This window comes from Trichogramma pretiosum, unplaced genomic scaffold (assembly GCF_000599845.2).
Source record: "Trichogramma pretiosum strain Unisexual culture from Peru unplaced genomic scaffold, Tpre_2.0 scaffold4, whole genome shotgun sequence".
Classification (NCBI taxonomy): Eukaryota; Metazoa; Arthropoda; class Insecta; order Hymenoptera; family Trichogrammatidae; genus Trichogramma; species Trichogramma pretiosum.
In genome coordinates this window covers 2587637-2612254 of record NW_019641688.1, presented here as the reverse complement: position 1 = coordinate 2612254, position 24618 = coordinate 2587637, and the positions used below count along the sequence as shown (strand labels likewise).

At 35.6% G+C, this 24618-nt stretch overlaps 3 protein-coding genes across 17 annotated transcripts; 1 reads left to right on the top strand and 2 right to left on the bottom strand.

Moving 5' to 3' along the window:
* Window positions 1-122: 122 nt before the first annotated feature.
* On the bottom strand, window positions 123-9301 carry LOC106656025 (ral GTPase-activating protein subunit beta). 2 transcript variants are annotated; one of them, XM_014376635.2, is made up of 21 exons: window positions 8673-9301; window positions 8033-8453; window positions 7783-7809; window positions 7473-7687; window positions 7217-7400; window positions 6886-7146; window positions 6303-6479; window positions 5951-6052; window positions 5739-5879; window positions 5414-5664; window positions 4852-5344; window positions 4283-4387; window positions 3903-4043; window positions 3679-3839; window positions 3440-3613; window positions 2736-3145; window positions 2231-2648; window positions 1609-1945; window positions 1018-1284; window positions 403-652; window positions 123-310 (listed from the first exon to the last, which is right to left on the bottom strand). In XM_014376635.2, the coding sequence occupies exons 1-21, from the start codon at window positions 8706-8708 to the stop codon at window positions 193-195; spliced, it is 4689 nt and encodes a 1562-aa protein (XP_014232121.1). In that variant the 5' UTR covers window positions 8709-9301; the 3' UTR covers window positions 123-192. The 2 variants fall into 2 exon arrangements, with proteins under 2 accessions (XP_014232121.1, XP_014232125.1); XM_014376639.2 differs by lacking the exon at window positions 7783-7809.
* Window positions 9302-10030: 729 nt separating this feature from the next.
* Window positions 10031-20337, top strand: LOC106656261 (cytoplasmic dynein 1 intermediate chain-like). Of its 13 annotated transcripts, none has more exons than XM_023461725.1 (14): window positions 10031-10566; window positions 11646-11759; window positions 11830-11926; window positions 12017-12125; window positions 12277-12407; window positions 14315-14425; window positions 15784-15804; window positions 17110-17157; window positions 18362-18538; window positions 18626-18782; window positions 18870-19242; window positions 19318-19549; window positions 19633-20060; window positions 20140-20337. In XM_023461725.1, the coding sequence occupies exons 2-14, from the start codon at window positions 11658-11660 to the stop codon at window positions 20293-20295; spliced, it is 2142 nt and encodes a 713-aa protein (XP_023317493.1). In that variant the 5' UTR covers window positions 10031-10566; window positions 11646-11657; the 3' UTR covers window positions 20296-20337. The 13 variants fall into 13 exon arrangements, with proteins under 13 accessions (XP_023317493.1, XP_023317498.1, XP_014232586.1 ...); XM_014377100.2 differs by having other exon boundaries at window positions 10033-10566; window positions 18386-18538; XM_023461731.1 differs by having other exon boundaries at window positions 10034-10566; window positions 14390-14425.
* A 97-nt stretch (window positions 20338-20434) lies between these two features.
* On the bottom strand, window positions 20435-21752 carry LOC106656147 (MICOS complex subunit MIC13 homolog QIL1). 2 transcript variants are annotated; one of them, XM_014376839.2, is made up of 4 exons: window positions 21699-21752; window positions 21557-21624; window positions 21289-21448; window positions 20435-21219 (listed from the first exon to the last, which is right to left on the bottom strand). In XM_014376839.2, exons 2-4 carry the CDS (start codon window positions 21568-21570, stop codon window positions 21025-21027), a joined length of 369 nt encoding a protein of 122 aa, XP_014232325.1. In that variant the 5' UTR covers window positions 21571-21624; window positions 21699-21752; the 3' UTR covers window positions 20435-21024. The 2 variants fall into 2 exon arrangements, with proteins under 2 accessions (XP_014232325.1, XP_014232326.1); XM_014376840.2 differs by lacking the exon at window positions 21699-21752 and having other exon boundaries at window positions 20435-20986; window positions 21072-21219; window positions 21557-21690.
* Window positions 21753-24618: the final 2866 nt, after the last annotated feature.

The following is a 24618-nucleotide window of genomic DNA, read 5'->3' as shown; positions in this document are numbered from 1 at the left end:
TCCCATTATATCTGTCCTATAGTCCCGAGAATTATCATTAATATTCAATTGGAATTGCAGGTATAAATCAATAAGATTGATAGTAAGTTTGACAAGTTTATTGCCTGACAAAAATTATATTATAGTAATAATAATATATCACAAGTAATTGCTGCATAAATAAAAATATATGTATATATATATCTGCCTATCTTACATCTGCGTGCTATTAAATAACAATGTCAACAATTCGGGCGGCTGCAGATTTCGCTTGTACTTCTGCACCATGTCTTGTATTTTCAGCCGCCTCCTTACGTGTGGCGGATGATAGCTGAAAAAGGAAATCGCAAACGAAATTAACTCTTGCCGCCCGCGCAAATTGGCCGAAACGAGTCGCCATTAGTCGCTCTCGACGCTGCTTACCTATCGTTTTCCAGTCTTTTTCTTCGTCCTATATTGAGACAAGTTTGCCGGACGAGGGAGCCCAGGGCGCGCCGTGAAACGACCATGCCATCGATCAGGGGCGTCGCGAGATTCATACGCGAAGTCGGGCCCTGGAGCTTGACGCGCATCAGACCGCTTGCCAGGGCTTGCAGATAAATAACGTGCACGTCGCAAGCTTGAAGTATTCTCGAATTATCCAGGCCAGTACTCGTATGGGGCAGTAGGCCAGCTAAAAAAATGTTTTGTTTTGTTTTTTCGTTCATTTTTGTACATTTATAAATGCTTATCCGTGCGTGTATTATTATGTACGTAAACTTCATCGTCGAGTGCGATGAACTCGCGTCAAATTGGTTTTTATTTTTACGATGCGTTAACTCTGCAGAAAATAACTCTCTCTAGAGAGACTCAACACGAGAGTTACCTCATTCGCTATTTCACTTTTCATTCATAATAATACACGACGACGTCGTGCTCAGTTGGCTATTTCAAATGTTGACCGCTAACTAAACACCGAGTCATCAACGCGCTCTCGTGAAAATATTAATCGTCATAATAAAAACATCCACGCGACGAAATAAAAATCATCATCCTTACAAATGGGAAACTGAGAGAAATCCTCATAGCTCTCCAACCAGACTACCATGATTCTGGTGTCGGTCTGCGCGGGGAACGGAGGTTTCGTCGTCCTGCGAGGCCTCGTCGGCTCGTTGGTTTGTTGCGTCGCTGCTGCTGTCGATCCCGCCGAGGCCAAACTCGACGATTGTTTATCCAAGTCCAAGGACATTGCTCTCGGCTGACTCGCTGACGTATTGGAAAAAGCATGGGCGCCCCCGCCGACGCTGACGCATCGCTCGAACCAAACTGCATCGAACGAGCGAAAAAGGGATTTAAATAATGTTATTAATGCAGAAAGAGGAGCAATAATTTAATGAATCAACGAGCGTTCTCGAGTTGTAAATTTTCAAATTCTTTCGCGGCTGAGTTAAACGAACGCATACGGATATCTTCGTCACGCTAGGCTGAATCACGCAGGGGGAATTCATAAACTCCCGCAAAATGTTTCCCACGAGATGCATTCACTGACACACGCATTTAAAATTGAATTGTTTTTCGCGTTTAACCGAATCGCGCGTGAATTTTCCTCGTTGAGCGCGAGTGAGCGTCACGAGAGCTATTTTCACTCACCATTGTTGCTCTCGTTGTAATTACCATCGGCGGGCGGCAGACTCTCAGAAGCCGCGCTGTTCGACAGAGTTGGCACGACGAAGGCGACTTCCGAGCTGACGTCTGCCCAGTACAATACCTGGCTTTGACCGTTGTAACGAGCCCCGCCGTGTTCTGCGTTATCGTCGCTTGGATTGTTGCCGTTGCTGTTCGCCGCGTCGCTCGACGACGACGACGATGTTGAGCGCCAAGACGTTCTTACGTGGCCCGTCCAACCCGCGTGAGACGATACGTACACCGGCCATCCTAGCGTATTGAGAAATTCAAGAAAATTCGACGATACGTTGCTCTCGTGTAGCTGAAAGTAATGAAAAAAAATGAATAATAATATGTATTTGTAATATAGATAGACTGTGAAAATGAGTGTGAATCACGCTCTTTCAAAGTTAAAATTAGCATTTCGCTAATGAAAGCTCATAATACCAAGAACGTTATAAATAAAAAATGTATTAAAGAGTCACACAAGCTGCAATACTAAACACTTCCAAACTATTTGCGGATCGTAATCGTCATTTAAAGTACTGAACATAATTCTCGAGAGGTTTCTTAAATGTGTAATATAAATTTAAAAAGACACACTCACCACATTAGCCAAAATAGCCTCTGGCGCGGTCTGTCCAGCTTTAACGTAAAACACGTGCACCGTGTCGCACGTTCTGGCGCTTATGTGATCGAGATTTTCCAAGTCTGCAGCGAAGCCGGCCATAGTCGGATCTAAAGCTGTCAAACCCGACAGGCCAGAGGAATTATTTTCATCGCTAGATTCGACGTTCAAAAAGCCGAAATGACTGAGAAACAGTCGAGCGGTTTGGAAATCGTGACAGATTTTAGGCGACGAGCACTCGGCCAATCTTTCCGATTCGACTCGCTTGGCATTCTCTTCATTGGACTTTTTCTCACTGGCAATTGCATAGTCGAGCAATTGATGCAGAATTTGATGCTCATTTTTTATCGATTCGCTCTCGTTCATGACCGCTTCCAAGCTAGGTATGGAGTCATCTCTATTGAGAAGTAAAAAAAAATCGTGTTATTTACTCTACTCATGCCTAACTTATGAAGGGGAAGAAAATGATTACAAGGCAGCTTACACTTTGCAATGCGGTATTTTATCGACGTTATCTGGGAAGAATCGAGGCTTGTGTTCCGGCGTTTGTTGCACATCGCCGAGTGGCAATGGTCTTCCTGGATTCGTGTTGGTGCTCCTCGCGACGGACCTGTGCCGCGGCAAATGCCTCAACTGCATCGTCCAAGCGTGACGTCCGAACGGGCCACGAATCAGCACCGTGACCGTGGGCTGGGGGTCCTGATCGTTGCCCAGCGGCTCCTCCAGCAAGGCGAGCATAGTCGCGTTATCGGCCACGAAGTAGCGGAAACGCTCGACCACGGCTTCGCGCGCGATTTGACCTCCGGCCCAGCTGTTGCAGTGACGCAGCAGCGAGACCTCATCGAGGAGAGATGAAAGAGACTCGGCTCCGCAGACGCTTGGAAAGTAGCCGACCTGCGCAAGGAGTTTTGATAAAATAATTTCGATAAATAATGTACCGAGTTTAGAATGAAAATAAGCCGTCGCGAGAGATAATGCGAAGAAACCAGTTGTCAAGAACTTTGCCAAGATGCCGAGCTCGGTCAAGCACCGTCGCTCGTAAAAACACTATATAATCATCGCGGTGCAAAATTTACGATCGGAAAACTGATTTATGATGCACCCAAATTTTCCATCCATAAGATAATGACCGATCGGCGAAATTTCTTATTTATTTAGATTATTTGCGCTAGGCAATAGTATTTATACCTGCTCGAGAATGGTAGTGAGTAGCGCATCGGCAGCGTCACGAACGCGCATCGACGCCGGCTTCAATTCCTTCTCGTCTTTCATTTTTACTGCTTCGCCAGGTTTGCCCACGGATTTAGAACCAGATACGCCTAGTTCGACGACTTCCAGTACCGTGGCTAGACATTCTTTGTCCTGAAACATTGCAATTACAATTTTTGAGTAATTATGATTTTTGAAGATTTCTTTACTGATCGTACCTGTAAAAGTTGAGGATGCGCTGTTAGCCAAGTAGTGAGACAGGTAAAGGCAGCGACGATCGACGAGTGCAGATCCTTCGAGTGTGCCGGAGGTGGTCGGTAACACTGGTAAGATATAAAGTCGCACAGCCACTTCACGGCGCGTTTGCATTCTAATGAATCTGAAAATTGTAGTAACCAATTGTTATATTTTTTCATCTGCTGGAAATTTTACTTTCACCTACCGGTCTCACGAATGCGTGTTCTTGCTAAACCAGATAACATTTCTAAAGCTGCCAAAGATATATTCAGATCTGTTTTCCATGATGATATAAGTCTGTGACATACTAAATACGTGGCTCGTACAAAAAGGGCATGAGCCGAGTCTGAAAAAGTATAACATCGTTTAATCTGACAATTGATAAAAAGTATTGACATATTTTGGAGCATCGCCCTTACTCCTGTAACTTTTTACATTGTAGCAAAAACATAAAATTTATTATAATTAGTGCAAGCATATCATTAACTTAACGTCATAAGGCGTGAATAAAAAAAAGTAAGTTTAATACTTCAATAATTCAATCATACACATTCGCCAGAAAAAAATAGTAGCATAAATATTTACCAAACGATACGCTTTCTTCTTGAAGCATAGCAATGTCGGATGTGTCGCCAAGAGAGCGCAGATCGCTGGATATGCTTATCTGACTGGTTGTGTCGCTGGTGCAAACTATACCCGAGTGAATTTTTTTTCGTTTTTTTTTCGTAGAAACAGGCCAATAGCAGAATGAATGCACAATGGAAGCAGAAACACAAAAAAACAATAACGTATGAAGTTAGAGAAGCGTACCAACAATAATCAAGTGTATATGCATGCACAGCCGAAATTTTAGTTTATCAATATATATGGATATGATTCATCCTCACGATGCTTGTATAATTTTACCGAATCAAAAATGTTCAATTATAAAATATATGATTATATAAGAGTCTTCGCACACGTTTAATGATATATGAAAGATATAATATATAAAAATCGTGCAAATGTATTATGAAAGATTTCATAAAAAAGGGCATTTCGTAAAATATGAAAGGATGTATGAAAAAATAATTTAAAATGTAAACTTTCACAGTAGATGAATGAAATGAGCAAACCCAAAAATATAATTGATTCATGAAAATAATTTGAATTACCAGATGACAACAAATTAGTTGATGGTTCATTTGATATATTACTATCCAGTTGTGTAACTTGGTCTACTTCTTCAGACGCCGCCGAGTCTTGAACACTCAGCAATAAGCCACCCAATAACATGTGTGTATTTTGTGGATCGACCTCGACTTGTATCGCGTTTATCAACAGGTTCATGAGTCGCGGTTTCAATTGGGCAAAAGTTATTGGAGTTTTTTCGTGTGAACCTGTCGACGACGCGGGTATCTCCTTGATTGGTAAATTTTGGAAATGCAGCGGCAACGATAGCATCGATAAAAGCAAATGAATAGACGATCTGTGAAGTTCAACCTTCGATATGGAATTTGATTTGAGTCGTAAATCTTTTTCTGGAAGTACGAGTTCCAATGCGGCCAGAACGTGTGGCACTAATACTTGCACGCCATCCAAATCGAGACGGAATAAATCGGCAGAATTAATGAGAATACTGGCCAGTGTTTCGGGACACTCTTTTGCCTGAAAAATTATTCGGTGTGATTATTTTAAGTTTTTGAATTTCTATGGGTAGAGCTTCAAAAAACCAACCTCATTAAATTTTTTAATTTTCAAACCATGGCTCATAGCCAGATAAAATCTTGCCAAATAAGCGGGCAAAATTTCTTCTCCAGTTTTTTTGGCACAGAATATTCGACACAAGGTACCCATGGCCTCTGCTCTTCCAGCTTCATAACGATCGATGTTGAGAGATGCTGGAAGTTCCGTCATGTGACCCTCTTGAAGAGAATTCGGACCATCGACTAATACCGAAGCTGGCCGTTTAGGAGCATTGTTGGGCTCTTATATAAAACGAATAAAGTTATATTGCATTTATATTTTTCATCTTTGTAACAGCAAAATTTGAAAATCTTACGAGGAGATTGCTGAGTCCACCCATCAGTACCAATAAATGCAGCATCGAAAAGCCATTCTCCAAATAAATGAAGAATACTATTGCACTTGGGTCGCCCGGACGCTAATGGGGGTCTCACATCTTGACTTAATGATACAATAGCTGGAAATGATAATGAAAAAAAAATAATAAAAATGTTTTCAATAAGAACATATTTATTGTTAATTACTTACAAGTTGTACTAGACGACGAGGAAGGCCCAGAATTTGTACTGATCAATGATGAGCTCGTAACTCTACTCGTTGTTAGGCCAATCAACGAAGCCTTTGGAATACCTATGATGAGATGTGATATTAATTATAAGAATTTTGTTACAATTAAAATCTTTTTAAATAAAAGCTTTCTAAGTAGGAAAAACTAAAAACACTCAATCAACTATACACAAATCACAGTGCATTTTAGAAAGAAAAATAAAAGCGAAATAGAGTTTAAAAAACAGACAGATAAATAAAGCAAGACAATGACTATTTTTGGCCCAAGTGCGGGTGTACTAATTGTTTTTTTGGTGCAATTATAGTGGTGTACCCTTAGTGACAGCAGAGGGTGTGACGCTAAAGCTCTTGGCGAGTCTACGTTGGGTCGGTGGAGTTGGTGTCGAATGAACCTGCTGGTTACCACTGCTGGCAATACGCTCGATACTTGCGGGCCCAGAGGCATTCGTCGTTACGCAGCAATCCTCCCAGCAGCAAGCCTGAGTGATTCCTGCAGATCAAAGGTAAAGAAGGTCGTACCGCCACCACTTTCATTGGAGTTTTTGTCTTGTTTTTTTTTCGGTGTATTTATCAAGTTATTTAATTATAGTAGTGTCTATCTAATAACTAATACAGTTTTTCTAATTATAGTTGTTAACTATTTACTCTTTAATTTTTTTAATAATTCCACAGGAATAGTGCTTGAAAGCCAATAAATATCATTTAACTAAATACCATTGTGTTGTTAATAAGTAAAACTGTTAAATACTTTGGTTGAAAAACATTTTTTAAAAATGTACGTTAACTAACAGCCAAAAACCTGTGCTCTTCAGAAAAGAGTAGTCACAATTATCAATTTTACAGTGTAATGTGTCAGTAACTCATATAGGGAGTTATTAGCATTTTTATCCACATACCTAAAAATGCATCAACTTGTCCAGCAATGCCTTTGATTGCTTTCAGAAAGATGTAAGGTAATTGCTGGAGACAAGGATGTTGACAAGGATCGACAACAGTGGGACTAGCTATTGCATATCTTAAAAAAGCTTGAGTCTGTGAAATTACAGCTGGACGACATAAGTCTACAGGATCTCCAATAGTACGCAAAAGCCTGTACCAAGCTTGAGAGACGGCTTCATTGGACATTTTACTAGAGACTAATTGAGAATCTTCTTCACCTACAAATTTTCAAAATTGTTAATAATCAATTTGTGATAAATGATTGACAAGAATTGTCTTTGTACTCACTTATTTTTAATTCTGGAAACATTGGTCCATACATTATGTGTAATAGACGAGCTGTTAGTGCTAAACAAACACGATTCCATTGCTCTATTAAAGATAAACGATGCCGCCATCGTAGACATGATTCTCGTAAGGTTTTCCATAAAGGAGGTGATGGGAAATTTCGCTCACATGCTACAAGCCATACCTGAAAAAAAGGAAAAGAATATAAAATTATATAAAAAAATTAAGTTTTTAAAAATCGAAGTAACTGCTTTACCTCTAAAAGAACTCCTAAGACTCTTTCGCACAACTGTTCCCCTGTATCTTCTCTGATTGCAGGTGGAGCCAAGAGAGCATCATTAATACCGATTAAAAATAAAAGTAAACTTTCCCATGTTTCTCTGTCTAAAGTAGTGGAACTTCTAGCTACTTGCTGTAATGTTCTTAATACTCTATGACATAATACTGCTTGTTTATTGATTGTGTCAGATCCTAAAAATAAAATTTATGATAAGTAATTTTGTGATTAAAAAGATTAATAGAAAATAACCAAACACATAAGACATGCAAAATAAGTATAGAGTTACCCGAATCCTGGTATAAAAATGGCCAAACTAGGAAAGAAAAGAGTTAGATTTAACTACATATGTTTGTTAATTACAGACTTATTATTAATACTATTAATACTATTCATTAATCATTTGTTAAACATTAAGAGTTAGTTAAATAACAATCACCCCTACTATTATTTACAGTATTAACAGAGATTTATTCAGATACATTATATCTTGGAAATATCTACAAAAAATTAGTTTTGATAATATTAAATTTATTTACCTTCTCCTTTCCTAGGTACAAAAAGATTATGCAAATGTCCAATTATTCTTCTAGCATAGAAATTGGGATCTTGCGCTATTGGCTTAGGCACTGATATTTTAGGTGAAGTGTACAAGGCAGAGAGCCATTCGCAGTACACATTAACGCAGTCTCTCACAGTGTCATGTTCAGTCAAGGGCAGAGACAAACCAAAACAAATAACTTCCATGCACCATTGTACTTCTTTATCTGTGTTGAGAGGACTAGCTTCTGCAGCCTGAGCAATGCCAAGATTGGTCGCAAGTTGTCTGACAATGGACAACGTTACTTCTCTGCCAACACCAGGAGCAAATTTTTCAAGAACGCTTTGACTGTCATCAGTCCCCTGCTGTATCAGCATACTAAGCGATGCCCACTCCGAGTACATTTTGTCTCCAATTCTCTAAAAGTTATTACATGAAATGATTATGACAATACAGCACATACGCTAACAAATTTACAATCTATCAACACTTTACACTTAAATAGAATGTGGGGGCGTTTAAAATTCTCATGACTGAATTCAAAACAAACAGCAGAAGTAACAAACTGTCAAATGAGCCGATTCAATACTTCACATTATTTCACGACCCAAAAACAAACTACGTGTCAATGCACCCACCTTGCTATTAATGCGATTTAAAACTCCAAAATTCATAGATGATGCAAAAAGTGCTTGTAATCGAAGCCAAATCTACTTGAAGGGCCAACAACAGAAGCAGCAGCAGCTCCAGTTCATGTTGGTTCTCAGATCAGGAGCATTGACATTCAGCACAACGAAGACGACGACGAAGACGACGACAATGACAAAACAACAGGCTACGATAAAGCGTCAAAGTATAAAACGGGCCTACTGCAGCACCGCTAACCATAACTAGACGACGAAGACGATGATCCTTCCTCCTACGGCAGCGCAGCAATTTCCCACCGTCAGCTTGTTGCTGCGAGCTGCTTCTGTGTACATGATCTCATGCGTGCATATCTGAATAATAACATACGCGATGACGACTGCAGGAGAGCTCCGTAAAAGAAAGGCGAACGTAGGTAACGAGTGGGATGAGGAAAAGGAGAAGAAGAAGGAGGTGATGCATGCATAAGCACCTTTATTCCTCTCTGCCGTGTATACCTCGCTCTGCTCCGCTCTGCTTTGCTCTGCTCGTCACGGCCTGTCGAGTGCAGTGCGTGCGAAAATTCTCAAACCTGTCAGTATGTATACAACTCCTTGCTTCGCTATAACGAGGCAGTGGGTATCTATCGTCTGCCACACTTTACATACTAATTACGAATCGACTATATCTATAATGTAGCTCGCTACTAGTTGCCGCTTAAGCGCGTTCCGAGCGCATTATTAACATTGATAACACAATACATTAATTAATATTCAAGGAAAAATTTTATGATTTGATTTTATTTCAAGTCTCGCTCTCAATTTTTCATGAATAGCATATTTAATAATTACAGTAAAACGGACGTGGCTTAATATGTTATAAATTTAATGGAAAAAATTCGATTACATACTTAATTACCCATAGGAACTTCGATAAATATTTTAAAACCATTTTTATCATGCAGATTACAGAATTTTACGACTATCTTGATTGAAAATATCTCAACGAGGGGTTGTAAGCTAACGAGTAAATAAAAAATGAGAATAAATACTTTTTCTCGAAAAATACAAAAACTTTATTTTGTACAAATTTATTTATTTATTTATTTTTTTGTTTCATCAATACTTCTGCTAAGTGGAGATATCTTTTAAGATTAAGAAAACACTAAAGAACTAACAAGTATAATATAGTAAATTAAAAATATCTGCCAAAAAGCTTTGAAGGCTATGCGCGTGCGCGCGCAAAATTTTCTGCACGCCGCCGCGGCGATTTGCGAATTTTACGCCGCCGCAGCGGCAACAGCAGCAGCGTCGTGGCCGTGTTAAACCATCAACCATTATCCTATGTATCAGCGACTACATACGCATATATAGCACGTATACACATATGCATTCATACATGTATGTGTACTGTACACACACCGAACGTGCGAATCTTCTCCATCCGAAAAAAAGGGAGTCGTTTGGATGTTGCGCGCGTGCAGATATCGAATATGCGATTATAATGGTGATTTCGAGACTGTAACGAGTAACCTCTCTTAGTCGCGACTCGTCTGCAAACGTCGCGCATACATCCTAGGGAACTTTTTTCTCATGTTACCTCAAACTCGCGAGTTTAGCTGAGTCTTGTATATATACGAAAAAAAGTGGATCGGGCGTGTTCGCCGCTCCTCGACACGACGCGTGTGCCGCCGTGTGTGTACTCTGTTGCGTACATCATTCAGTCAGACGTATCGTTCCTGTGTGAAAATAAGTTTTTTTTTGTGAATACATGAGTGCTTCGCGTCGTAGATTACTGTCAAGCTTGATTCTTTGACAACGACTCCAAAACATCAACCATACACAAGGAAGAAAGTTTTATCTCTTCCCCGAGTCATCTGGAACACGATCAAATACATAAACACGAAGCGTAAGTGCTCTTGGTGGCATCTCTAAAGTGACATCATAATCTCCGGCTCAGACGGAGTAACAGTTATTATGACATTCCTTCGTGTATATGGGCATGCAGAGATAGCTCACATGTATATGCCAGACGGCATACTTGTATGTGCAGCGTCGCACACCTTCCTACTTTTACATCCTTTCCAGCAGCAGCAGCAGCAGCACGCATGAGATTCTAATTATGCTATTTGTGCCTGCACTGCATGCCACGCGAATTACTCAGTCCCCGCAGTGTATTATATAGCCTGCTATACTCGCGCCCCCACAGATTGTTTTTGCTTTTTTGTCTACTGCTGCTGTGTGCTGCTGCTGCAATACAAATCGGCAGTCAGTGCTGCAGCAGCAAGGCAACAGAAAGAGCACACCCCAAGTTTATGCGGGTAGACATGCGAATTACATCGGCGTTCTCGAGATAAAACAATTCTTTTTCAATAAAATCGGACTTTAATTTTACGATGTGAGTATATCGCGTTTGCAGACCCAGTGAAAAAAAACGAACAAGCTCAAGTCGTTAATACGCACGAGAATTCGTGGGTGGAAGTGCGTTGACACTGTATAGGCAGTATCGCGCGTACGAAAGACACTGCCCAAAATCAATAAGTTTGCGACCACGACTGTTGACTGACTATATATAACACCGACTGTACGACTACGTCGACGCTACATCTATATACACATTGCAGTGTACATATATATACACACGCGTTAGTATCTGTTACATACCTGTGACAGGTTGATTTTCTTTTGATTCGTATTTCATCCGTCAATGGAAAAGTGACGGCAAATTAAAATTATTTGTATGACAGTATAAAAACTCACTTTGCATTTCACTGGACAATTTAAAGTTTTCTAAAGCTAATTTATAGATTTTCTATTTTTGGGACACATGCTGTAGACTGTGTACAAAAATATGCTTGAGAATTTACTTGCAGTTGAATAACCATACATAAGTGCAGTGACTCAAAGTAGTTGGCTTTTAATATGTAGTCTGTAAAAGATTTTCTTGTTTGACAAATTTTTTTTATTAGTTGTTATCTTCTTTGACAGATATTGTACAAAATGATGTCTGATCGGAAAGCAGAGTTGGAGAGGAAGAAGGCTAAACTCCAAGCCATCAGAGAAGAAAAAGAAAGGAGAAGAAAAGAAAAAGAACAAAAAGATGTGAGGGATAATAAATAATTGAAATAAATACAATAAAACTTCAATTATTGAAATGACAATTTTTTCCTAGGTTGAAGAAGCAAGAATCAGAGCAGCGAGCACAAATACAGATCAACAGAGAGAAGTGGATGCCTTATTGTCATCACTTGGGGTAGCTCCTGTTTCAGGTATATTTTATTTTTAAGTGTAATACCTTGATATCATAATATTTCTTATAATTACATTAACGCCAAAATAATGTTGATTTCTCTAAACAGAGGTGCTATCCAGTTTATCTAGTGCAAATTCTCTAGCTACACCGGAGCAGAGTATCACAGCGACTCCAGATGCCAGTTTACAACCAAGTAGTTTAAGTTCAGCACACAGGTATAAAAACATTGATATAATGATGTTGCATGTGTATGATGAATTAATGAAATTGAATGTTCATCAAATACATTTTTATTTTACAAAATATATTATAGACATAAGAATTAATTAACTTAATTATATTTTATTGAATTAATGAATGGAACAGCGCACCAAAAAAGCGGAATCGTGAGTTGACGATAGTGTCGGTAGCCCACACAAACATTCCACCCAAAGAACCGGTAGTCTATACGAAGCAGACGCAAACGGCGCAAACCGTTGTCCATGCAAATCACGACGGTGAGTAAAATTTTATACCATCCATTCACAATTTTTATCCTACACATTGTTACGTACACAATATATACAATTTACCAAATATTTATACCTACAACGATTTTTTATCATCACAAGCCATTTACTCAATTTTACTTTTGGAGGAGTGCGACTGTAAAAATATTATTTTCTGACCCTTTCTTTGTGTATCTAACTTGATTCTCCAATTAATGTAACTTCTATTAACTTTTGTGTATACTGACCCTGTGGATTGACCAACAATCAATTAATAGTGGTTTCAATGTACAGATATAAGAATTTAATATAAACTTTACATATACGTTTAATTATTTGTACATTTGAACTTGAACGATATCTAATCCGATTCATCATTTCACTTTCCAAAATCAGTAAAATCATATTAAAGTTCATACATTCATCTACATATTTCACATCAACATATAATAATCACATGTACGTAACATTTTAATCCAATAAGTTAAAATAATCAATAGAATTAAAACAATTGACTTCCACTTTTAATTGATGAAGTCTACATGGTATTTTATAATCTAGTATCAATTCAATTTTAGTTATAGTTAACTCTTAAGGTTGTCAATTATTTTAATTATAATCATCAAATCACTAGATAAGTTTACTTATATTGGCGAGGAAACTTACATATTCACACAAAGATTACTCATAATAGAACAAAGAATCAATGATATTTTTTCTTCCACCCAAAAAATGTATCAGTTCAATGCAGTTAGTTTTATGCAAGTATTTTCAGTCAGATCATTGATTGTTTGTTCACATCAGTCTCATCAAAAGCGCATACAAAATATTATAACGTTCATTACTAAAATCGGCTCAATGATAGAACGTCCACAAATTTCGTGATAAATTATCAAATTCGATAAATTATATGGCATACACAATAATCGAAGTTCTAAAAGGTGGAAATAACTGTATAGACGGTAGCGGCTCGTATATAAACTTTTCATTGAATATCTGTCATCGCGCTAACTTAAATAATTTAGTATTTTCATGCTAGCAATTAGAAACTATAACTCTGTTGACTAGAAAAACCAGCTAGGTTTTTTTCAACTTGTCACAATGTTTGTAATAGATTTAGAAATGTTTTTCCTTCTCACTGTCTTAGTATCAGCACCAAAAATGAATAACTATCGGAAAATTTACTTAATGGTACCAGCACCAATAAACCATTAGTTCTAATTATTTTCCACTCGTATCCTTCGGTTTGAAATTTTTAAAATCGGTAAATAATTTTAGACAATTAACAATATGATGGTGAAAGTCGGAAAAGGAAATGGCTGAGGGATAAGCACTTTTTCATAAATAATTCTTTCACGGAAAATGGAAATTCCTCGATGTAACAATCACAATCCTATTTCATTTGAAAGAAAAATAACATTCTTGTGTATTTATCATGATAAATTAAACTGAAAACCTTTAGAAATATTTTAACGTAGCAGTTGAGTTTGAAAAATATTCAAGTATGGTTTGAAGTTTAATTTAAAACATGACACTTATTGGTGTTTGTCGTTCAATACACTATTCTTTTTGATGAAATTCCTTCGACAAATGGTACATTATTTTCACAAATCAATGGTGTGGATAACTGATCTCTTTTTTATAAGTACAAATAGTAATCGATCACTAATTCAATTAAAAAAAGTTTAATTCCTCTTCCTTCCGATTGTACGTTGGTATTATAACAAATTTTAAAGCTTGATCAATGGTGTTGTATTTCGTATTTTTCGTAACAAGATTTCTATATAACAAACTCATGCGATTAACAATAAGAAAACTTGCTCACACATCTCTATCACGATTGACGCATAAAAACCATAACATTTTAATTTAAAATCGTGTGCGAATATGGGTGTTGGACAATTAACTAAATAAAGGACTGTCCGCCTCCTCTTCCACATACACCATGTCCTCCTGTTCGACAACAACACCAACTCATTATTGCTCCGCAGGCTACTTTGAGACCGACTGGTGGCGTCCCAGGAAAGGTGGGTCTGCACCTAGCTACCTATGTATGTTTCGTCTTCTTTTTTTTTCTCGTTTTGTTGATTTGATTTATTTTCCCGTAAATTAATTTCAACAAAATTCATATTATAAAATTCTGAGGGAATTTTATTTGGTACCGCAACAATAAGTATTATCACTTAATTATATTTCTATAATATATATAAAGTAGTTAAAAATCACTCTTAGCAGTGCACAGTTGGATTTTGATTTTAGTTTGTTTTGTTTTGCTTTGCTTTCGTAACGACGAACATTTGTTTTATTCAAAAGCTTCACTGCAGTACTATTAAAAAAATTTACAAATTTTCGTCGCCACGATTAACATTATTTATATTTTTTATCAAGGGATGAAGTAATCAGCTTTGAACTCATTAACATTCTAAATAAATAGTCATTACTTATGAATCATATTTGCTGCTGCAATGATCCTGCTACATAAATTAATTCAAGATATCATGAAGTACTATATGAAGATTTTAATGTCTTTCGCCAACAATTTGTTGGAAAAAATATTAAAAACTTCTATATACCAACGTAGTAAGATGAAGCTTGAATTATCGTTTTTTCTTATTTGGCAGTATCAAATATTTGTACATAGATACGCTTTGATTAGGAAGTGGGATTTTGCTTTGAAATTTATTATTATTAAGTTACTTCACAAACATCGTCACACAAATAAGGAATGCCGATTTATTGAATGCGTTTGTTAATAAAATCATTGAAAAGTATACTCACCTCGCTAAGTCGATATTTTTTTGCATTAATAAGTGCTCGAGTAACTTGAGAAGTGGGTATAAGTGTGACAAGACATTGACATGAGTTTTGCGTGTTTTATTTTTCTGATAATTCGTAAGTTATGCATATAGTAACATGAATATTGCAACTATATACACAAATTTACTTTTGAAACACTCGAAAAAACGAGTGTGTCCATGCAATTTAAATTATTTTTTATCGTCGTCGTAGCACGAGGGTCCAGTAACAGCAAAAAGACATGATAAAGATTTTTTCTAATTTCGGAGGAGCCATATGAAAGAAAAAAATATTACCAAGTGAATAATATATTGAATATGTACGTTTCCTCAAAGGAGCGCTGATTGAATCCCGGCACTTTATTATAAGTAATGCTCAATTGATTTGCACTATTTATAAAAATCTACATTTAATGTATAACTTGAAAAAATATTGATTATAATGTTAGTAAATGTGTACATTTTGAGTTTTAAATTTTATAAAACATTTATGTACACGATAAATACGTTAAATGTGGATGTTTAATAATTATGTAGCGCGATGAAAATAGAAATCTAATCTGGTACGATTTTTTCATTGTTCTACTCAGCTCATGCATTCGACTATTACGGTAAGTTGAATATTTTTATTGTTTCGCAGCGATTTTTTTCAAATTAGCTTGAGGATAATTTAAAGTTAACGTTGCAAACTCGAGTTGGTAACGATATTATCAAGAATTAAAAGAACAATTTTATTATTTATCAGTGATAGTTTTTTTATTCAATTTTAATTCATATTTTGAGTCAATATACGCCTATAATCTCACGATAGGGTAAAATGTGTGTGTCGTTTACTGTCGTGGAAGAGGAAACGTACGGAATAAAAAAACGAAGAAAATTTAAAAACGTTGTCCCGTAATTTTTGAGTAAAAATTAAAATAAAATTATAAAAACACACTTGATTTATATCTTAGGCGACAGAAAATAACTTTCCAAATAAATCATCATCTTCTTTACATCTTATTTTCAAGTTACTGCAATCTCAGGAGCGATCGAATTAAAATCAATATTTTTCATCTTCTCAGAGATCTTCTGTAACACTTGTCACTACTTAACGCACCTTCCAGAGTACTCAGTTTACTTTTTAAATAGAAATTGATATATAAATAGATGATAATTCAAGGCAAGATTAACCACTGTGGTGAGGATACAAAATCAACTAACTCTGGAAAAGGGCATTTTTTTATAGGTGTGGGTGTAATGTGACACTAAATAGTGACACTGAAGATCTGCAATCAAATACTAACACTTATTAATCAGGGGAATTTTATTGTTAAATTAATCCAAAACACCGATTGTAAATTGGTTCATAAGAAAAATTGCACTAATAAATTAACATAAATAAATTTGGCATTACCGCATAAGCTTGCTGTTAATACACTAAATTTGCTAAAGGTTTATAAAATGTATATCTTTTGTTTGGAATGGAAAAGAATCGAGATTTTGCCATACATGCTTTTAAAATTAAAAAGAAGGTTTCTGCATGCCAATATGTGTGTTTGCAAATTGAAATATAGTCTTAAGTAAAGATAAAGGGTGTTTATTCGGATGTTTAAATCGTTTTTACTAACTATTAATTTTCGGAAAAATCACATATAGAATAAACATCCTCTGTTAAAAAATTGAAAAACGTGATTTTTTACGTTATAATGTCTTAACTATTAACTAATTCATTGGTATTTCACTTTACTATCAATGCAATTGAGGTTTTTCCATGAGTTCCTAGTTGAAATATATCTTAAATTCACAATTGTTGTTTTATAAATGAATAAAAATTTGAGCATTGGTATTAATATGAAATTCATTTGTATTTGTATAATTTAAATGAAATTTTACGAACCCGAATTGATTTTGATTTTTTCTTTTCCTCATTCAAGACGAGTACAATCTTAACCCTGGTTTAGAATGGGAGGACGAGTTTACAGGTAGGTGAATCTCTGAGAAACTCGAAGTATATTTGTTACATTATATGTTATTATTGATTATTTGACATCGAATTCTTAATATTCATTAAGTGTCATTTTGCACTTATGAGAATTAAATTAATCGAGTAAACACATAAAGGCATGTTTTATACATGACTAAGTACTTATATTATTGTAAGGAAAATAATTTGGTAGATAGATTAGTACGTTTTTCTCAAAAAAAAATTATGTTAGCTTTTTCAGGCATGCTGCTTGTTATTTTGTTCTTTCATAAATTGATCTATTAGTAGTCACATCTTATCTCTCTCAGTAATCTTTTTTGATTTCGCTAAATCGTACCAACTAATTACCTCGCCATCTTCCTGCAAGTTGTCAGCACTTCATCTTTATGAATCCTTAGAATGCACTGTTACCTTTACTTTGGCTCCTTTCCTTTTTTAGAGCGTCTCTGTCGTGATAAGACATAAGTCTCACACTTCCTTATTACGAGACTCAGGAAGTTGCGTTACAATAACATTATAATACAAACATCCCCACATTTCTTTTTCTCGCATTATTATCACCTATCAATTTATGCTTCGTTCCGACATTCAACCACGTAATAAGCGAATTATCAAATGAAACTTCTTTTTTTTAATTTTTATATTAAATTTCAAACATTTTTTCTCGTCAGACACTAAATAATTTGAAAAATTCAATCTTAATACTTTCACGTAACTGTAAAAGTAAATACGATTGTTAAATAATTTTTCCCTTATAGTAGTGAATGTAGAAGAGACATTTTGTTACCGTTACTTTTTTAATTTGAATGCCCTTAACGTACAAAGATCAATGTGTATAGATACATCCTTAAAATTATTTTGCTGTTTTCATTTTCGTTTGTTATCCAAACGATTGTAATAATTTTTGTTAAAAGAAGAAGTGGTAATCTTGGGAGATCGTATCTATAAAATTATATTAAAAAACTTTGTTATAAGAATTTGGTGGACAAACGATCATCTCGAGTAACCATTACTTCGAAAGTAATTGGTCCCATCAAAATTCTTTACCCGTATGTAAATGTGTTGTAATTATCGTGTAAGTTTTCTATATGAGAACCGCGATACGTTCGGTATCATTAGAGTTAATTTCGATCTTAGCTTTAGTCGTATAAAAAAAAAGTTGGGCCTCGAGCCCTTGCCCGGAACCGACTTATTCACCACAGTTTTGACATATGACGACGGCCAAGCCGAGGACGAGGAGAACAGCCTGCCTCACATGGACGGCTTTCAAAGCAAACTGCCACCTGGTATTCTTCCCCACGGACTGCCCCAGGTCAAGGAGGTCCAACCAGCCGTTACCCAGGAGGAGAAACAGAAGGAACAAGAAAAACTGAAAGAAGGTACTCATTGAATGATGGGCAGCAGCAGCCATAAATAAACGAGGATTTTTAATATTTATTCTAAAAATTCAATCGATCTTTTCGCAGTGAGAGAGTTAAGCGAAGAGGAAAAACAGATGCTGATGATATCGGAGGAGTTCAAACGTTTCATCGACAGATCGAGCAGAATAGTCGAGCGAGCGCTTGCCGAATCCGTCAACATATACACAGATTACACGGGCACGATGGACGGCGAGGATGGAATGTAAGAGTTTTTTAAATTGGAAAAAATAAATGGAAAATGTTCATCCCCACATACCAAAACTCATACGTATGCGTATCATTATTACAGGGACGACAAGAGCCACCAGTGCCTCTGGCTAAATCGGCAATTCTTCGACGAGCGCTGGTCGCGCAATCGTTGCGTCACGGCGATCGACTGGTCGCCCCAGTTCCCCGAGCTGCTGGTCGCCTCCTACAACAACAACGACGACACGCCCCACGACCCGGACGGCGTCTGCCTCGTTTGGAACACCAAGTTCAAAAAGTCCACGCCCGAGTTCATCTTCCACTGTCAGTCGCCCGTGATGTCGACGACCTTCGCCAGGTTCCATCCGAATCTCATACTGGGCGGCACGTACTCGGGCCAGGTGGTGCTCTGGGACAACAGGGTGCAGAAGAGGGTGCCCATTCAGCGCACGCCGCTCTCGGCTGCGGCTCACACCGTAAGTGTTTGCTTTTGAACGACGTATAAGGTTTGCAAGTTAATAATTGACTTCACTCTGTTTCTTTTTTCGCAGCATCCGGTGTATTGTTTGCAAGTCGTAGGTACCCAAAATGCGCATAATCTGATCAGTGTGTCGACCGACGGAAAATTGTGCTCCTGGAGCTTGGACATGTTGTCGCAGCCGCAGGAAATGCTCGAATTGCAGAACAAGCAGTCGAAACAGATTGCAGTGACGCAATTGGCCTTCCCTCACGGCGATGTAAATAATTTCGTAGTTGGTAGCGAAGATGGAACTGTTTATTCTGGTAATTATAACTCAACTCACCCATATGCATTTTACACTTGGGATTGAGTCATTGATCTTAAATCTTTCTCCTTTTTTGCACAGCTTGTCGTCACGGTACGAGAGCAGGTGTCACGGAGATGTACGAGGGTCACATGGGCCCGATCACGGGCGTCGACGCGCACGCCGTGCCCGGTGGCATCGACTTTTCCCACTTGTTCCTTAGTTCCTCGGTCGACTGGACCATCAAACTTTGGAGCATGAAAGAGAACAAGCCACTGTACTCCTTCGAGCACAACAGCGACTACGTTTACGACGTAGCTTGGTCGCCCAGCCATCCAGCCGTTTTCGCCGCAGTCGATGATTCCGGTAAACTCGATCTCTGGAATCTGAATCAGGACACCGAGATACCTGCGGCCAGTATCACGATCGATGGCTCGCCCGCTCTCAACAGGGTGTCTTGGTCATCCAACGGTATGCACATTACTGTGGGAGATGACAGCGGCAAGATTTGGGTGTACGACGTAGCCGAGGTAAGTCGTAAAATGAATCGTCTCGCTCGTTGCGGTAAAGTTATGATGTACATTTATTTATCCTTTTTTTAATTTGCAGCATATCGTGCACCCAAGAATGGATGAATGGGATAAATTTCTATTTTGCCAACAAGAATTCAAAAATAATAAAGCTGATGAAGAATTTGATAAACTTAATATTAGTTCAGGACCGCCTTCGTTATCGTCGATGACGTCTCTACCCTCAGCTAGATAAATGTTGCCCAGACTATGAAAATTCTAGCCAAGTAGCTAGAGCCACTTGTTTTTCTTGTCATTGATTTTTTATAATGGTCATATGTTTTATGGAAGAAATCATTATCTTTCAAGTGGCATGAAAAAACCAAGGAAAGAAATGATTTTTAACGTTTATTAGATGAATATTAATTAAATGAATTGTTAATAACATAATAGTTTACATATAATCAGCGCTGCAACAAAACAAAATGGAAAAAAATTGCTACTGTACAATGAATTTGACTTTCAATCAAATTTATAAATTGATGATAATTGTAAAAAGTTGTATCAAGCTTTATACATATGAAATTACCTCTATAATTTAATAATAGCGAAAAGAGCTTCAGCTACGCTGAAGTTTTCAGTGATTGTTGAAAATAATGCTTATAAGTGACATAAATGTAAATTGCTGTATAAGAGGCTTTTTTAAATGATATTTCTTTTTCATAACATAAACTAAAACTTGTTATTTATTTCTTTATCCTGCATTTTTTTGGTAAATAATTTTATTACAGGCAGATAATCACAGCAGTTTTATAAATAATTTTTTATTTTTCTGAAGGAACTGATTCAATATAGAATCAACTAAAAATAAAAATATATTTTACACTTCACTATAAAACAATTATGTTTGATTTTTCAGTTCTCGTCGGCTGCTGCAATTTTAGTACCTAGTAATCGATTAAAATTATGTTAAACCAAGAATGAACTACTTAGTGTTAGGGGTATTTGTTGTTTCATTGCCTAATAAGTTACTTTTTTCAATTTCCTGCTTGATTCTGTCAACTCCATTAGAAATATGTGTTGGTAAATCAGCTAGAAATTGGAACGTGGCTAAAACTCCTTTATTGTAATAAGACGCTGCACAAGATCTCATATTTCCCAAACTAGGTAATTCATGAACCTATGTAAAAATTGAAAGACCATTAATAGATGTTTCAAGTGATATACTATTTAAATAAAGTTTATTTACCTCTTTGATAACTTCTTGTGGTACATTTTTCTGAATTATTGGACTGATGTTTTTATACAACTTGTCATAAAGTTTAGCTGAATCTTCTGGGCTAGACCAAAGACCTTCTTGAACTGTATAGTATGTTATACCTCCAGCAATGCTACTTTTTATTGCAACTCTAAAAAAGAAAAAGTCAAATTACATATTTGACAAAAAAATTGGGATTTATGTTAACACCCAAGTGTGTGTTTATAATCACTGAATATGTCCAAATATTACAACTAACCTTATAAGACCCATATTTGTAAACTATTTAAAAACCTTCTAGTAAACACAACAATATTTAGAGCACAGCTGAAAATGCGAAAATTAAATAAATTAATTCAAGAATCAATGTAAATGCATCACTGTTATGTTGCTTTACATACAAAATTACTTTACATAACTACTGCTTAGTACAAAAGCAGAATGCTTACCCTAAAGCGCCATCTACTCTGACGGCAAACATTTTCAAATTGCAGTAATAGCGCCCAAAAACGTCAAAGTGAAAAAAACTTCATGCAGGCGTGGGTGATATAAATCAATCTTAAAATAAAATTTTTATTGCAGTTATTAATTTTTAAATGTACACGATCGCTCCCAAAGTCAACGTGAAAATGAAAATTAATTTCTTTCCGCTTTCAGAAATTTAATTTTTTTGTTTTTATTTATTTGTTTTCTTTTTCAAGGATTAAATCGTTTTTTGGAATAATTGACATTTATATTATAAATATTTTTCCATTATTTTTTTTTTTGCACAATCTGAAGTATATAATTAAAACGGTACCTATGACTGCATTAGTTTACTCCAAGTGTCCCCATGTGATAATGATGCCAATTGCCTCCATTTTAGATGCAATTCTTTGCAGCATAATGTTTTTACGAGTAAAGAGATATCAAAGCCATTATATACGACAGTCCTGTTTTCATAGCCTTCATTTTTTACATAAAAACTAAATAGACAATTTTAATGCATGTATTTTTTCAACTCATTAGTAAGTTACTCACGAAAGCGACCATTTGAAAATTCAAGACAAAAAAAGGTCCAGCTTTCCAACCACACGGCCTCGACGTTCTTATCATAACCAGAAGGTATGCTAATCTAGCTTTAGGTTTCCACAGATACCAGCTACTGCAATAACTTCATTAACAGAATTTTTTATACGTGAAACGAGTACCTAATGTTTTTGAGTTTTTTTGTACCATGCAAGTCCAACATCATTGCTAGCATCATTTATTAATTGACTTGGAAAGCAACAAATTATTAAAACCATAATACTTCCAAAACAACCCACTGACATCTTTAAGGCATTCATTATAAGCCCTTTTTTTATTTGTACTACCATCTGAAGAAATTAGTTAATTATGCTTATAATTTACTTTTATAGCCAAAAGAATAAGGTTTTTAATGATAACATTTTTTTTAAAAATGCACAATCGGTAAGACATAGAAATATATACATTTTTCCAGTTACTTTGGTTCGATAAAATCGGATAAGTACTAGTAAAGAAACATGTAATTGTACATAAAATCACATTGATTTTCACTTATCGTATTATATTGAACCTAGTCAATCGTGTTAGTACCATAAATCCCGACACAGTAAAAGTGAGTACTGCCTGACCCAGAGTAATAAATAGTATTGGTTGGCAAATTTGATTAGCGCCTTCATGTAATCTTAAAAAATGAAATACTATGAATTGTTGATCTTGTTAAATCTTAAAATAATTATAATGTAATTAAATCTTAACTTGATACATTTTTTATGAAGTTGAATGGTTGCAATCAAGTTATCTTTAATGTCATTGTAAGGTGATATCAAATTGTAGCTATACGGTTCATTTAACTTCAAACTTTCACAATTTTCACTGAATAATAATGAATATGCATTAAAATTGACTATCAAATCTAAAAAACGGATAACATATTTTTACATTTGATTACCTTGCTTGCCGAAATCGAATTATTATAACATAACTATAAATTATGTGAGAACATATCAGCATTGAAATAAAACCGACAAAGAAAATATAAAATATTGATTCATATAAAAAAATGGAGCGGAAGAATGTATCGTCATTTTCAAAAAATTTTGTGGGCAAAGTTTGAATTTTTGTATTATGAATCATGTAATTCCAAATAACAGGAACAAAAATGTAACTCGTCATTATAGTGAAAATAAGACCTGAAAAGATGAATTGTGGAAAAATTACATAACTTAAAAATAAATAAGATTTTCTTACAAAATCCTGTCATTCCAATTTTATAACCAGTTTTTAAAGTTTTTAGCCATCGATTTTTTAAAATTATATTTTCCTCCTCTTCAAATATTTGCAAAAAGGCATACATGCAATTAAAAAACTTGAAATTTTTAATTAATGTCCGTTTTTGTATAAATTCTAAATATATTTTAGTAATTTACACTTACCGTTTGACTAAATATCACACTTATCCAGTACAAAGTGATCATTGTCATTACCGTCAATAAAAAAAGTAGAATTTCAACTAAGAGAAGTAAGTTTGTTTCCGTTGGATGGTGAAGTTCATGATAACAGCGGTGGATCTTAAGAAAGTTTTTTTATTGTCAATTTATGAACACAAGTAAATAAAGATGAATTGATTTTAAGTACTAATACCATAGCAAAAATAATTATTATAGAACTTATGAAAACCCAAATTCTACCAACTAGATTTATTTTATATGAATTGTAAGGCCAGATAAATAGAATTTTAAACATCATTAAAACCCAGTAGGAGTGTTTCCATAAGAACTCTTCTAATTCGAAAATCTTTTTCTTATCAAACATCTTATACATACGAATATAAATGTCTTTTAAATATTTCTATTATTTTGATTTCGAAAAATCGTTGGATTATCTTTACTGCGCCACTTTTTGCTTACTGGGTCCCTTTTAATTTTGAAGTTTGAATGAAGCGAATTTGTTCACAATGAATATCGTACGAAAAAATTGTATAAATATTGTATGAATTTATAATATATAAATAAATGGATAAATATCATGAAATTTTAATCTTTTTTTTAATTCAAAGAGGTCATATTAATATTGCATGTATAGTTTTTAATCACACTTAGAAGTAAAATACCATTCGATGATTCTTTGGAACAAATCTGAACTGACTAAAAAAATTAATACGATCCTTGATGGACCCTTTCAAGCAACTATACCAATTATTTCTAAAATTGTATATATAATTTTTACAATAAGTGTGAATGTATAACGTTACAAAAGCCTTTTTTGTAAACGATGTAATATAAGTCTTATTAATAAATTATTTCAAGCTATGTG

Bases quoted from the DNA above. Each gene is read 5' to 3' on its own strand.
- LOC106656147 (XM_014376839.2), bottom strand. The intron at 21,220-21,288 runs GTAAATAAACTT...ATTTTTACATAG, and splicing joins CACAAGAAGTTATCAAAGAG to GTTCATGAATTACCTAGTTT.
- LOC106656261 (XM_023461725.1), top strand. From the start codon at position 11,658: ATGATGTCTGATCGGAAAGCAGAGTTGGAGAGGAAGAAGGCTAAACTC. The intron at 18,539-18,625 runs GTACTCATTGAA...ATCTTTTCGCAG, and splicing joins ACAAGAAAAACTGAAAGAAG to TGAGAGAGTTAAGCGAAGAG. The intron at 20,061-20,139 runs GTAAGTCGTAAA...TTTAATTTGCAG, and splicing joins GGGTGTACGACGTAGCCGAG to CATATCGTGCACCCAAGAAT.
- LOC106656025 (XM_014376635.2), bottom strand. From the start codon at position 8,708: ATGAATTTTGGAGTTTTAAATCGCATTAATAGCAAG. The intron at 8,454-8,672 runs GTGGGTGCATTG...AATAACTTTTAG, and splicing joins TAAATCGCATTAATAGCAAG to AGAATTGGAGACAAAATGTA. The intron at 7,688-7,782 runs GTAACTCTATAC...TTTTATTTTTAG, and splicing joins ATTTTTATACCAGGATTCGG to GATCTGACACAATCAATAAA.